Consider the following 13,168-nt stretch of genomic DNA (forward strand, 5'->3'; position numbering starts at 1 on the left):
GGCTCAGAGCCTGGAGCCTGCTTCCGATTCTGTGTCTCCCTCTCTCTCTGCCCCTCCCCCATTCATGCTCTGTCTCTCTCTGTCTCAAAAATAAATAAACATTAAAAAAAAATTAAAAAAAGAAAAAAAGAATGACTAACTAATTCAGAAAAGCATGAAAATACAACCCATAATGAGAAAAAAACAATAGAAATAGGCCTAGTGATAACACCAAAGATAGAATTAGTAGGCAAAGACATTAAAACATAGTCCATATCTTCAAGAAGGTAGAAGAAAGCATGAGAATATTAAGGAAAGACATACAAGATACGAAAATGAAATTTAGAGGTGAAAAAATAGTGTTTGAGATGAAAACTATACTGAATGGGTAAACAGGCAATTCGACACTGCAGACGAGATGGGTAAACAGGCAATTCGACACTGCAGAAGAGAAGAGTAGTCAACTGGAAGATATTTCAATAGGAAGTATCTAAAATAATAAGAGAGCAAAATTACTGGGAAAAAAAAGTAACAGAACATCAGTGAGTGGTGGGGCGTCAAGCAGCCTAATACTTGTGTCCCTGGAACTCCCTCAGAGAGGGGAGGGCAGAAAATTTTTTGAAGAAATAATGGCCAGAAATTTTTAAAATTTGATGAAAACCATAGACCCATAATAGATCTAAGAAGCTCAAGGAACCCCAAACCCAAGAAAAGTGATGAAAAAAACCCACCACAGCACATCAGAAGAACTTCCCCCTCATGGCCACAGGGACTTGGCATCTGACAGAAAAAGCAGCTTCCCCTTGAAAGCCACAGGAAAAGTGAGGTCTCCTATGGCAGAGCGGGGCTTCAAGTCTGCGTGGAGGTCGAGGGATGTAAGCCAGAGCGCATTATGAGAAAGATTTTAAAAGGAGATTGGTGGGGCGCCTGGGTGGCTCAGTCGGTTGAGCGGCCGACTTCGGCTCAGGTCACGATCTCGTGGTCCGTGAGTTCGAGCCCCGCGTCAGGCTCTGTGCTGACAGCTCAGAGCCTGGAACCTGTTTTGGATTCTGTGTCTCCCTCTCTCTGACCCCCCCCCGTTCATGCTCTGTCTCTCTCTGTCTCAAAAATGAATAAACGTTAAAAAGAAAAATTAAAAAAAAAAATAAAAGGAGATTGGTCAGGGAAGAAAAAACCCACAGCAGAATGAGGATGGGAAGGAAAAAGTCCGAAGCCCATTTTAACAGTGGTCCATTTAATATCGTCCATGGCTATACCTATTTTCCGCGGAGACTTAGCTAGCTGTATGTTTTCCAAAGACTTCCTACTATTCCCAAGAGCCTGCATTTGTTCAGGACGGCATGTCCGTTCTTCTGGTAAATTCTCCTAACCACATATGTAATGTGGGAGTAGTAATTTTTTTACAATCCTTGCTTCCTGTCACTGTGATTAGAGCGGGTGTGAGGAACAGATGTACACAAGGCCACTCCTGGCCCTTCCCTGGGAGTTTTGCCATTTTGCGCAGAGAGACCGAGTCTCAGTCCCTTTCAGAGGCAAAGCTGAAGGTGTGTATCTGAAGGTTGCCAGCAGCATGTTTTCTAACTTAGGAAGGAAGCTGGTCAGGGGAGAGCAATGACTCAGGGAGGCGCAGTGGTGGTCCAGTCACTTTCTGTGGTCCCTGAAACCTGTACCTTGACCCTTTCCACACTGGTTGCGTGAACCATTACATTGCCCTTTTTGCCTAGATTAGTACAACCAGTGTATTGAATGTGCAAGACACATCAGGAGATAATCAAAGCCGGTTTTATTTTGTCTCCCTGTGCCCTCTTAAAATGTTTTCAGTGTGGGAAGTCCAGAGAATTTTTTGATATCGAGGAGGTACTAAAAATCCCATGGTCACATTGAGTCACCAATTCCAAAATTAGAGTATCTGGCCTTATGTAAGAGCCATAGCTTTCAATTCATTCAAAGCTACAGTGACTTCCCCTCCCTGCATTTAGGGCTTAGTACCAGCAGGTGCCTGACCCTGGGAAGGGGATGTGCCCTGCCTGTCATTTTCCCACTCCTCCTCGGATGCTGGTTGTGGTTTCTGACCTCTCTGGAATCGGTGGGGAAGGGAAAGAGACAATGTGAATAGAAAAGACATAAGATAGTGTCAGCGCTGTCTGAGCTGTTGAGTGTTTAAAACTAACGCCTGTGGGTGCTCTGGGAGGCATTTTGGAGACCCCTGCAGCTAGGGACTTCTGCTGTACAGCTCCCCTGATGGAGGTCATGTACTTGCTCAAACCTTGTCACTCACTCCTGTGGCTCCTAGGACTCCCAGTGTCTGTCCCCACTGCTGTCTGCTGAGGCCCCTGGCAACCCCCTGGACCCGTGTTTTGGAAAGGACCTAAAACAAACCCACTCTCGCTCATTTATGCATCCTTTTTCACAACAAATTCCAGGAGTGCAGACCAGTTCCTGCATCCAGCCTATGTTGTGGCCTTTACACTTGTCAGGTAGAAGTCAAGCATCTAGAAGTCTACTGTGTTCCCCATTTTTTAAGGGTCAGAGTTAAGCTTCCCTCACCAGGCATGAGGGAGAGACAAGTACTCATTCTGCCCCTTAAGTGAGGAGTCCATAGCACTGCTCAGTCCAGGCAAGTTGTTCAAATTCTCTTTCCTTAACTTCTCATTGCCGGTTACTTTTATATTTGATGTAGGGAGGGCCTTTCAGATCATTTTGATTTGATATTTCCTTTGAAATTTTTCAGTTTTCAGATATTTCCTTTTTTTTTTTTTTTTAATTTTTTTTTTTCAACGTTTATTTATTTTTGGGACAGAGAGAGACAGAGCATGAACAGGGGAGGGGCAGAGAGAGAGGGAGACACAGAATCGGAAACAGGCTCCAGGCTCTGAGCCATCAGCCCAGAGCCTGATGCAGGGCTCGAACTCACGGACCGCGAGATCGTGATCTGGCTGAAGTCAGACGCTTAACCGACTGCGCCACCCAGGCGCCCCTTCAGATATTTCCTTTGAAAATTTACACCTCAGTCTAGAACCTCACGTTAGTGTCTGAAATTTATCATTCCAGAGGCTTGACTGAAATATTCTTTTTAGCATCCTGTTAGACTAATTTGATTTGGATTTATGACCATTGTGACCAAATAATCCTGGTAATAACAGTCGACAAATATTTATTGAGCATCTACTGTGTGCAGCCACAAAAGAGAAATGCTTCCAGTCCTCACAGGCTGCCAGTCTAGGACAGAGTTTACAGATTGTTAGCCCACTGGCTGAATCCTGCCTGTGGACGTATTTTGGTTAATCATCATAATCTTTAAATTTTTCTTTTTTTTTTAAGTTATTTTTTTTATTTTTTATTTTTACAGAGAGAGAGAAAGAACACAAGATGGGGAGGGGTAGAGGGGGAGGGAGAGAGAATCTCAAGCAGGCTTCATGCCCAGTGCAGAGCCCGATGCAGGGCTCGATCTCATGACTGTGAGATCATGACCTGAGGCAAAATCAAGAGTCTGACGCTTAACCAACAGCCACCCAGGTGCTCCCCAAAGTTTTGTGGAATCTACTGCCAATAGTTACACATTGAAAATTTTTACCTTAAAAGATCCAGATTCTGGGGTGCCTGGGTGGCTCAGGTGGTTAAGCATCTGACTCTTGAGCTTAGCTCAGGTCTTGATCTCAGGGTCTTGAGAGTTCAAGCTCCACTTGGGCTCCACACTGGGCATGGAACCTACTTAAACAAAAAGAAAGAAAGAAAAGATCCAGATTCTTGGCTTTATAAAGTTTATTTATTTTGAGAGACATAGAGACAGCATGAGTTGGGAAGGGGCAGAGAGAGAGTGAGACAGAGAATCTCAAGCACTGAGTGCAGAGCCTGATATGGGGCTTGAACCCACACAACTGAGATCGTGACCTGAGCCGAAACCAAGAGTTGCACGCTTAACTGACTGAGCCACCCAAGTGCCCCAGATCCTTGGCTTAAAAAAAGAAAATCAGAAGATGTGGCAGTGCTGGGCCTGCATTACTGCCTGACATCGTCTGCTGTTGCTGGTGGAAACTCCCCGTTGGACAGGGCATGGAGTCTCCAGATGGGCTCCATTCCCTCGTGGCTCTGTGACCCAAAGGCAATGCCAGTTGCCATTTATCATTATTGGGCTCACGCAGTTACCTTTCCTTAAATTAACAGAATGAGGGGCGCCTGGGTGGCGCAGTCGGTTAAGCGTCCGACTTCAGCCAGGTCACGATCTCGCGGTCCGTGAGTTCGAGCCCCGCGTCAGGCTCTGGGCTGATGGCTCGGAGCCTGGAGCCTGTTTCCGGTTCTGTGTCTCCCTCTCTCTCTGCCCCTCCCCCGTTCATGCTCTGTCTCTCTCTGTCCCAAAAATAAATAAAAACATTGAAAAAAAATTAAAAAAAAAAATTAGCAGAATGAAGTGAAATATTTCTGGGACTCCTGTCTCTTAGCAAAAGAGAGAAAACAACAGTCCCAGAGAGCTATGAAGGGGATTTCTTTAGATATGCAGTGTTCTCATATGTTTAATATGCAATTAGTGTATGTGTCCATAAAACAAAACTTAAGATGCCATTGGAAAATAACCCGCAGAGATAATCATGGCTACTATACAAAAATACGTGGTGAAAAAATACATTTCAACGGGATTTGTTTTTAATGCAACTGAAATCAGTAGTATGAGTTACTCTGGAAAGGTATCACATTCCCCCCTTCCTTCATTTGTGATAGGTTCTTGCCTGGCCCCCAACATCTGAGTTTGCAACAAGGGGAGGGCATTCTCTGGAGTCTCTGGAAGGAAACAGCCAAAATGTGGATTCATTGTATATCCAGTGAAGTCTTAGCTTGGATCTGAGGAGCAGTAGCAGAATAGTTGCCCCAAGGTTATGACCACATGGGGGGAAAGCAACAGGTGTTGGCAAGTTAATGAGATTTTCTTTTTTACGGAATGATAACTAGGATTGTTGAAAGAGTATTAACCTTTGAAACTAACTCTTTTTGCAAATTTTGTTTTCACTTTATTTTAAAAATTGACACTTTTTTTTTTTTTTTTTTTACTTTTATGAGTTCCTGATATATTAAGCAAAGTCTCCCATCCATTTATCTCAGAGCAAAAGCAGAATTATTTTGAGGAAAGGCTTTGACTTTCCTCCTGGGAGGCAAGCCTTCTGTTGAGCTGTATGTTCTATTCAGTATCTTCAATTTTAAGAAGAATTATTCTCTCACTGCAGTTCTGCTGTTTAAGAAAGAGTACAGATTTGGGCCTTAGTTGGCCTTGCTGAATGGCTCCTGTGAGGTACTTGTCAATATGGGTACCTTCTTTCTCTTGGCCATCATTGCTTATCGAAGACTGAGTTCCTCGAAAACCTTGCTGCATGGCCTTTGCCATTTAGGTGTTTGGCCTTCTGTTTTATCCTCAGGTTAAGCCAGGCCAACTGAGAACTGCATTCATTCCTAGACTGCTTTATTTTGACATAGTCAACACCACGCACACACAAACACACACACACATGCTTTGCAAACATTGACCAAAGCTATAAGAAATAACCTCATGATACTTCCCTCAAGTCTTAGTAGCAGGAATAGCTGTGTTTCTCCTGGTTTATTTGATGAACACTATAAATCATTTCATCAGTGCTTCGCATTTAGCTTTAGCTGTGAGAAATCTTGGGGGTAAATCTATAATCTTCCTCCAGCCAGCACATAGGACCTTAGATCATCCAGTTTTGGTATTCTTATCCTGGCTGTACTATTTTTCTTATGCTTATTTCACCTGTGGTTCCAGATACCAGATATCTTCCCTGTTTTATTCTTTTTTTATTTAGAGAGAGAGAGAGAGAGAGAGAGCAGGAGAGGGAATCTTAAGCAGGCTCCATGCTCAGCATGGAGTCTGATGCGGGGCTCAGTCTCACGGCCCTAAGATCGTGACCTGAGCTGAAATCAAGAGGCAGACACTTAACTGACTGAGCCACCGAGGTGCCTCCCCCCAGATATCTTCTTTTTAAAAGATCTTGTACTTCATTACAATTTTGTAAAACTGCTTCAACCTCGTTTTAGGATGAGGCAAGATATAAAGAACCTAAAATATTCATGATTTATCGTTAGTTGTAAACACCTTACAACTTATTTTTAGATTTCACTCTAAATTTCCTCCCCTTTGTGTAATCAGACCTGTCAGTTCCTTGTGCCTGTCATGAAGACGATGGGGTCATTGCCCTGGATTTGAGGACCCCTTGGCTGCCACATCTTCACTCCATAGTTAACACGGCTGCTCCAGCAAAAATTATGACTAGAGCTTAGAGGAATCAGAAATTGCTTCTAACCCTGTTACTTCTTTGGGGGTCCAGTTTTGCGGTTTAACTAAGTTTCAGTCAAGCACCACGTTTAAACAGGAAGGCAGTTATATACCAGCACAGGAACTGGTTGGCCCAGAGGGTCTGGGAAACACCTGGCATTGAACCTCATCCTTCATAAATCAGGTGTTCAGCAAGAGTTCGAGACTTAAATTTAGTTACGGCTTATGTATGTGGGTCTGTTCCTTAAGCAGTTGTCTGTCCCCATGATCTGTGTCTGGGGAATGTAACCTGCTAGTGTCAACAGTGGCTTGACTTTAGTGACATTTTCTGCTTTTCTGTTCTTTTTCAGAGTATGATCGGTTGGGTTTCCTCCTGAAGCTGGACTCTAAACTGTGAGTAGAACAAGAAAGCACCTTGACTCTGTGGTAGAGACGTCTGTGAGAACTGGGGTCCGTCTTAGAAGGGTCACCTCCTCAGCCCTGCTTTTGTTGGGGGACTCCCTGGGACCTCTGCTCCCCGCCCCCGCCATCAGCAGAATCTTGGAGCATGTTATAGTCTGCAGGGGCCCAGAGGGGATGGGATCGTGAGTGCAAACATGAAGCCTTAGGTTTGGCTGGCACAGGGAGCTCCTTACAGAAGGAGCCGCTGCCAGGTTTGAGGGACACGGAGGCCCTGGGAAGGCTTCTGCTACAGAGCGGAGGATGGTTGAATTGTAGCAGGAGGCAGTGGCCTGTCAGAGATGCTCTGCGGCCTGGTGTGCAAAAGACAGCTGTGATCAGGCTTCTTCTGCCGCATTAGCTCCTGTCTCTGCCACTGGCAAACCCTCCGTTCCCCTCTGCCTTTGCGTGTGCTTCTTCTCTGTGCCTGCAATTCCCTTTCCTTGCTGGTCTCCTGGGAAAACTCAAAGACTACCTCTTTCCTGCACAAAATTCACGATCTCTCCCCCTCTGCTTCCTGTGAATTTTCTCCTTCTGCCACCGATGATCTCACTGTAGTATAATGAACTGTGTCATAATTATCAATTTATTAAGAGCACAGGCTTAGAGCCAGGCCTGCCTTGGTTCAAATCCCAGATTGCCATTTATTCTCTTTCTGATTTGGGGCAAGCTACTTAGCCACTCTGAGCCTCAGTCCATCTGTAAGAGAAGGACACCAATATACCTACCTCTTAGGGTTATTGTGAGAACTTACCTGAAGTGATTACTTCATAAGGGCTTTCAAGTACAGAGAGTCTAATCCTTTCAGAATCCTGCTCTGTTCTGGGCTTCTTGTCCTTTCTAGCACCCAGCCAGTGCTGGTTTATGTTTGTGAGGTGCTCAGTAACCATGGCTGCATGGATGGATGCATGGATGATAGGTGGATGACCGTGCACTTCTCCAGTTAGACTGGGATGCCTTGAGATTGGACTGTATCCATTCTGTGTGTTCATACCCTGCATGGCACCTCTCACATGGTTGATATGCAGTAAATGGTTGAAAAACTGCCTGTGGCTCCATTCTGTTGTCAGTCACTTTTGTAGTCCCGTGTCCCCTGCCAGCACCAGACTGACATGAAAGATGGGCATTGTGTCTCCTTTCCTCTCTTGCATGAAGCCTTGCCCACAGCCGCTTGTGATGGTGATGGCTGTGCCTACATACAAGACATTGAATCTGGGGCTATTTGGCTTTCCCACTGAATTATCTAGCATCTCAACCCTTTCCCTGGCTTCTGGCATTTTGGCTTTCATGCCTCATACTGTGAATTCAGGCATTGTAATTCTTCCAGCTTTTATACATCACGGAGGCAGCCACGAGGGAAGGATGGTCTGCTCTTTATACCAGGCTAGTAGAGAGATGTCAGCTATATGTTAACATCTGGGGAATGGGGCTCAATTATGCTAGAAAGCCACAGCCTTCACTCTTCGAAAATTCTTAATTTAGTGCTCTGGGCAAAAAAAAAAAAAAAAAATCAAGTATCAGCTAAGCAAGTGAAATGCCACCAGAATGGAAGAGATGTAGTAATTTACCAAGTCAAATCACATCGATGAACAAAATGCATGTTATTTAGGACATGTTAACTACGGTATTTAAACTGTCTCCAGCAGCGTAAGAAGGGGAATTAGGAGGACACTCCTGCCCCGTTGTCTCAACAGTTGGGTGGTACACAGCAGGCTGATGTGCAGCTTTCTGGTGTGTACCAGGCCAGATCCATGAGCCATTTGAGGCAACTTGGTCTTTAGCCTGGGGAATAACTCACAAGGTGTAAGCTAGAACTTTCCTGCCTCTGATTGCAAAGACTTTTCCAATCCAGTGCTATCTTTAGAAGAAAGCACAGATGTGTGGAAACGGTTTTTACCTGCTTCCAAGGAGAAGTTTCCAAGTGAACGATTCTGAGTTTTGGAGTTGATCCCTCAGCAGTATCCAGATCTCCTCTTATGAAGTCACCTTCTACTGTGTTGTGTTCTTTTTTTTTTTTTTTTAATTTTTGAGAGAGTGAGCGTAAGCAGGGGAGGGGCAGAGAGAGAGAGATGGGGACAGAGCTTCCGAAGCAGGCTCTGCACTGACAAGCTGACAGCATTAGAACTCACCGACCAGGAGATCATGACCTGAGCTGAAGTCAGACACCCAACCGACTGAGCCACCCAGGTGCCCCTGCTGTGTTGTGTTCTAATTCTAATGCACAGGAAAGGACCTGAACTTGAATCAGAAGAACTAGATTTGAATTCTGCCCCTGCTGCTTAGAATTATGTGACCTTAGGGGCGCCTGGGTGGCTTGGTCAGTTGGGCGTCTGACTTCGGCGCAGGTCATGATCTCACAGTTTGTGGGTTCAAGCCCCGCGTCAGGCTCTGTGCTGACAGCTCAGAGCCTGGAGCCTGCTTCACATTCTGTGTCTCCCTCTCTCTCTGCCCCTCCCCTGCTCGTGATCTCTCTCTCAAAAATAAATAAACAATAATTAAAAAAAAGAATTATGCGACCTTAGATAATTTGTTTTAGCTCTCTGAATACTAGTTTTTTCTTATCAAAAATGTAGATAATAAGATCCACCTCCCAAGGTTTTTAAGGAAGACTAGAAGAAAGGGTTCTATAAAGTATAAATAGATTTTTAAATGTGAGAATTTCTTTTTATTTATCGTGATTAGATTCATTTAGATTTTTAAAATTTAGCTAATTTTAAAAAATGTTTATTTATTTTGAGAGGGGAAGAGGAACAGAGAGAGAGGGAGAGAGAAAATCCCAAGTAGGCTCTGCACTGTCTGTGCAGAGCCTGATGTGGGGCTCGAGCTCATGAACCGTGAAATCATGACCTGAGCCAAAACCAAGAGTTGGATGCTTAACCGACTGAGCCACTCAGGCACCCCAAAAATTATTTAATTTTTAAATCAAACAGATGTGTGTGTGTGTGTGTGTGTGTGTGTGTGTGTGTGTGTGTGTGTGTTTACAGAATTGGTTTTTTATTTTTTTTTCAACGTTTATTTATTTTTGGGACAGAGAGAGACAGAGCATGAACGGGCGAGGGGCAGAGAGAGAGGGAGACACAGAATTGGAAACAGGCTCCAGGCTCTGAGCCATCAGCCCAGAGCCCGACGCGGGGCTTGAACTCACGGACCGCGAGATCGTGACCTGGCTGAAGTCGGATGCTTAACCGACTGCGCCACCCAGGCGCCCCCAGAATTGGTTTTTTAAATTGAAGTATAGTTGACATACAGTGTTATATTAGTTTCAGGTATACAACATAGGGATTTGAAGAGTCCATATGTTACACCTTGCTAACCACAAGTGTAGCTACCGTCTGTCACTATACTTCTGTAGTATAAGAACTCATATGTTTTGGAAAATTTTCAGCCATCATCTCTTTAAATATTGCCTCTGCCCACTCTCTCTCCACTCCTCTTCTGAAACTCTGATTAAATTGTTAGACCTTTTCATTCTAGCCTCCAGGTCTACTGACATCTCTTCCATATTTTCCATCTTTTGACCCTTTCCACATCAAACTGGAACCCCAAAGGACTTAGCATAGTTGGAGCTAGAAGTTCAACTCAGGTTTCCAGAACTCTTAGTGGATCAGAGCAATAAATTCATTTAAAAAAAGCCACACTTGCTATTTGCAGCCAGGGTTCTCGTCACTCAGGTGATCTGTGGAACCTCAAGCCGTGAACTTTAATTATATGAGAGTTTAATGTATCCCATACTGGCAGTGCCGCCAAAGTCCTGGCAGAGGCAAACGCAAACCCGCTCTGGAGGAAGACGTGAAATCCCTGCAAATAACCTTTAAAAGAAACAAACAGCTCAGAGTAAAAATAACTGAAGTGCGCAAGGGAACAAGGCTCCATTAGTGAGAACCATGAAAAACAACAGACAACAGAGGGGGACCCACAAAGATTTGTGAAATTGGACTTACCAGACACAGTTGGTAAGGCAATTAGATATACTATATTTAAGGAAATAAAGACAAGATTGAGCTGTATACATGGACTAGGGGACTAGAAAAAGCAAAATATTAGGTTGGAAAAACAAAACTTCTAGAATTAAAAAACACGTTTACTAAAATCAAAAACTCAATAGTATTTAATGGCAGATTAGAGACAACTAAAGACAGCATTAGCAAACTGGAAGATAAGTCAGAAGAAATGAACTATTATGGGTTGGGCAATGTTTTCTGTAAGGGCCAGATGATCGATATGTTAGGTTTTTTTGGCTTTATTGTTTCTGTTGCAACTACTCAACTCTGCCGCTGTAACATGAAAACAGCCATGGACGTCACGTAGACAAATGAATAGGTCTGTATTCCAATGAAATTTTATTTATGGATACTGAAATTTTATTATAATTTTTATGTGTCATGAAATATTCTTCTGATTTTTATTCTCAACCATTAAAAATAACTCTTAACTCACAGGCCATATGAAAAACAAGATAGTGGGTCAGATTTGGCCCACGAATCATAATTGCTTGAATTGAGAGTTCTGCACAGATATAGCTGCATAAAAATTGTGTCCCCACCTCAGGTGTTTTTCCGTTCTTAAATTCCTAATATAGAGAAATATTCTTTAAATGTCTCTATATCCAGTGATTCTCTACAAATCTGAAAATAGATGCTTTGGATTTTTGTTTGTCTTCACTGTATTTCTTGATACCTTTGTGGAAAAAATAGTTTTCCATTTCCTTTGAGAATTCCCTACTGCTCGTATGTATATGACAAGATCATGTGTCAGCACTATGAAAATTACTCAAAATACTTCAATGCGGTGATCTGTCTGAAACTTTGTCTTTTAACTGCAAGCTGTGTTGTTGAGGAGGGCAGTGTTTATTGGCAGTTAGAAACATAGGCTATGGTGTCAGACATGGATTTTTTTTTTTTTTATTTTTTTTTTATTTTTTTTTTTATATTTTTAAAAAAAATTTTTTTTTTCAACCTTTATTTATTTTTGGGACAGAGAGAGACAGAGCATGAACGGGGGAGGGTCAGAGAGAGAGGGAGACACAGAATCGGAAACAGGCTCCAGGGTCTGAGCCATCAGCCCAGAGCCTGACGCGGGGCTCGAACTCACGGACCGCGAGATCGTGACCTGGCTGAAGTCGGACGCTTAACCGACTGCGCCACCCAGGCGCCCCAGACATGGATTTTTAAAGCCCAGTTCCACGTCTTTCTTTTTTTTTTTTTTTTTTTTTTTAATTTTTTTTTTTTTCCAACGTTTATCCATTTCTGGGACAGAGAGAGACAGAGCATGAACGGGGGAGGGGCAGAGAGAGAGGGAGACACAGAATTGGAAACAGGCTCCAGGCTCTGAGCCATCAGCCCAGAGCCGGACGCGGGGCTCGAACTCACCGACTGCGAGATCGTGACCTGGCTGAAGTCGGACGCCTAACCGACTGCGCCACCCAGGTGCCCCTCCACGTCTTTCTTGATATAATCTTGAGAGAGTTATAAAATGGGGATAATAATAATCACCCAAGGATGAGATTCAGCCTATCCTGTACCCTTATCTGTGTCTGCTAAACTAGGAAAAATATAGCCCCAAAATGAGACTTGAACTTCAGCTTGCCTCCTGCTCCATGCCCCAGATTTCATTTTTTCACTCATTCATTTAGCAACTATTTCTTAAGTACCAACTCTGTGCTTTGTAATTGGGATAAAGTTGAAAATACTTTTATTTATTAAAAAAATTTTTTTAATGTTTATTCATTTTTGAAGGGGGGGCAGAGGGAGAGGGAGACACAGAATTCGAAGCAGGCTTCAGGCTCTGAGCTGTCAGCACAGAGCCCGACGAGGGGCTCACTTTCATGACCAGCAAGATCATGACCTGAGCCAAAGTCGGACGCTTAACTGACTGAGCCATCTAGGCACCCCTGAAAATTCTTTTTTTTTTTTAAGTTTATTTATTTTGAGGGAGAGAGAGAATCCCAAGCAGGCTCTGCACTGTCAGCATGGAGCCCCATGTGGAGCTTGAACTCACAAACTCTGAGATCCTAACCTGAGCTGAAACCAAGAGCCAATGCTCAAATGACTGAGCCACCCAGGTACCCTAAAACTGAAAACTCTAAGCCAAATGAACACCCTTATAAGTTTGATGGGAAAGACTATCCTGTGAGCTAAAGACTTAGTGAATGGGAAGGGAGTAAATGAGAACAGTGAGGGAGGGGAAGGGGTAGTATTTCTGGATAGCACGAACAAGGAACAGGTTCTTGTTTCTGATTTTATCTCATAAGAATGACATACTGGTAGCTGGAAAGATGGAGCACAAAGAGGAGACAAGGGATCCTCAGGTGCATGGAGAACACAGGAAAGAACAGCCTCACACAGGGCTGTAGAGGAAATGGCGTTTTCAGGGGAGACCCAGGTTTCTGTGAAAGCAGCAGATGGAAGGGACGTTCACTGGAGAAGCTGAGGATATAAAGGAACAAGGCTTCAGAGAACACAGTGGAAAGTT

The 13,168-nt window shown here is 43.7% G+C and overlaps 1 protein-coding gene across 8 annotated transcripts in view; it reads left to right on the forward strand.

The window, feature by feature from the left end:
- The window catches only part of ST3GAL3 (ST3 beta-galactoside alpha-2,3-sialyltransferase 3), a 204,274-nt gene that overhangs the window by 98,660 nt on the left and 92,446 nt on the right, over positions 1 to 13,168 (forward strand). For all 8 annotated transcript variants that reach the window (XM_086716737.1, XM_086716736.1, XM_086716730.1 and 5 more), the window contains one exon: positions 6,610 to 6,652. In XM_086716737.1, coding sequence (XP_086572863.1) covers positions 6,610 to 6,652 — 43 coding nt within the window. The remainder of the gene's footprint in view (positions 1 to 6,609; positions 6,653 to 13,168) is intronic.

Source organism: Puma concolor, chromosome C1 (genome assembly GCF_028749965.1).
Source record: "Puma concolor isolate L17-30 chromosome C1, mPumCon1.1.hap2, whole genome shotgun sequence".
In the NCBI taxonomy this organism is placed as follows: domain Eukaryota; kingdom Metazoa; phylum Chordata; class Mammalia; order Carnivora; family Felidae; genus Puma; species Puma concolor.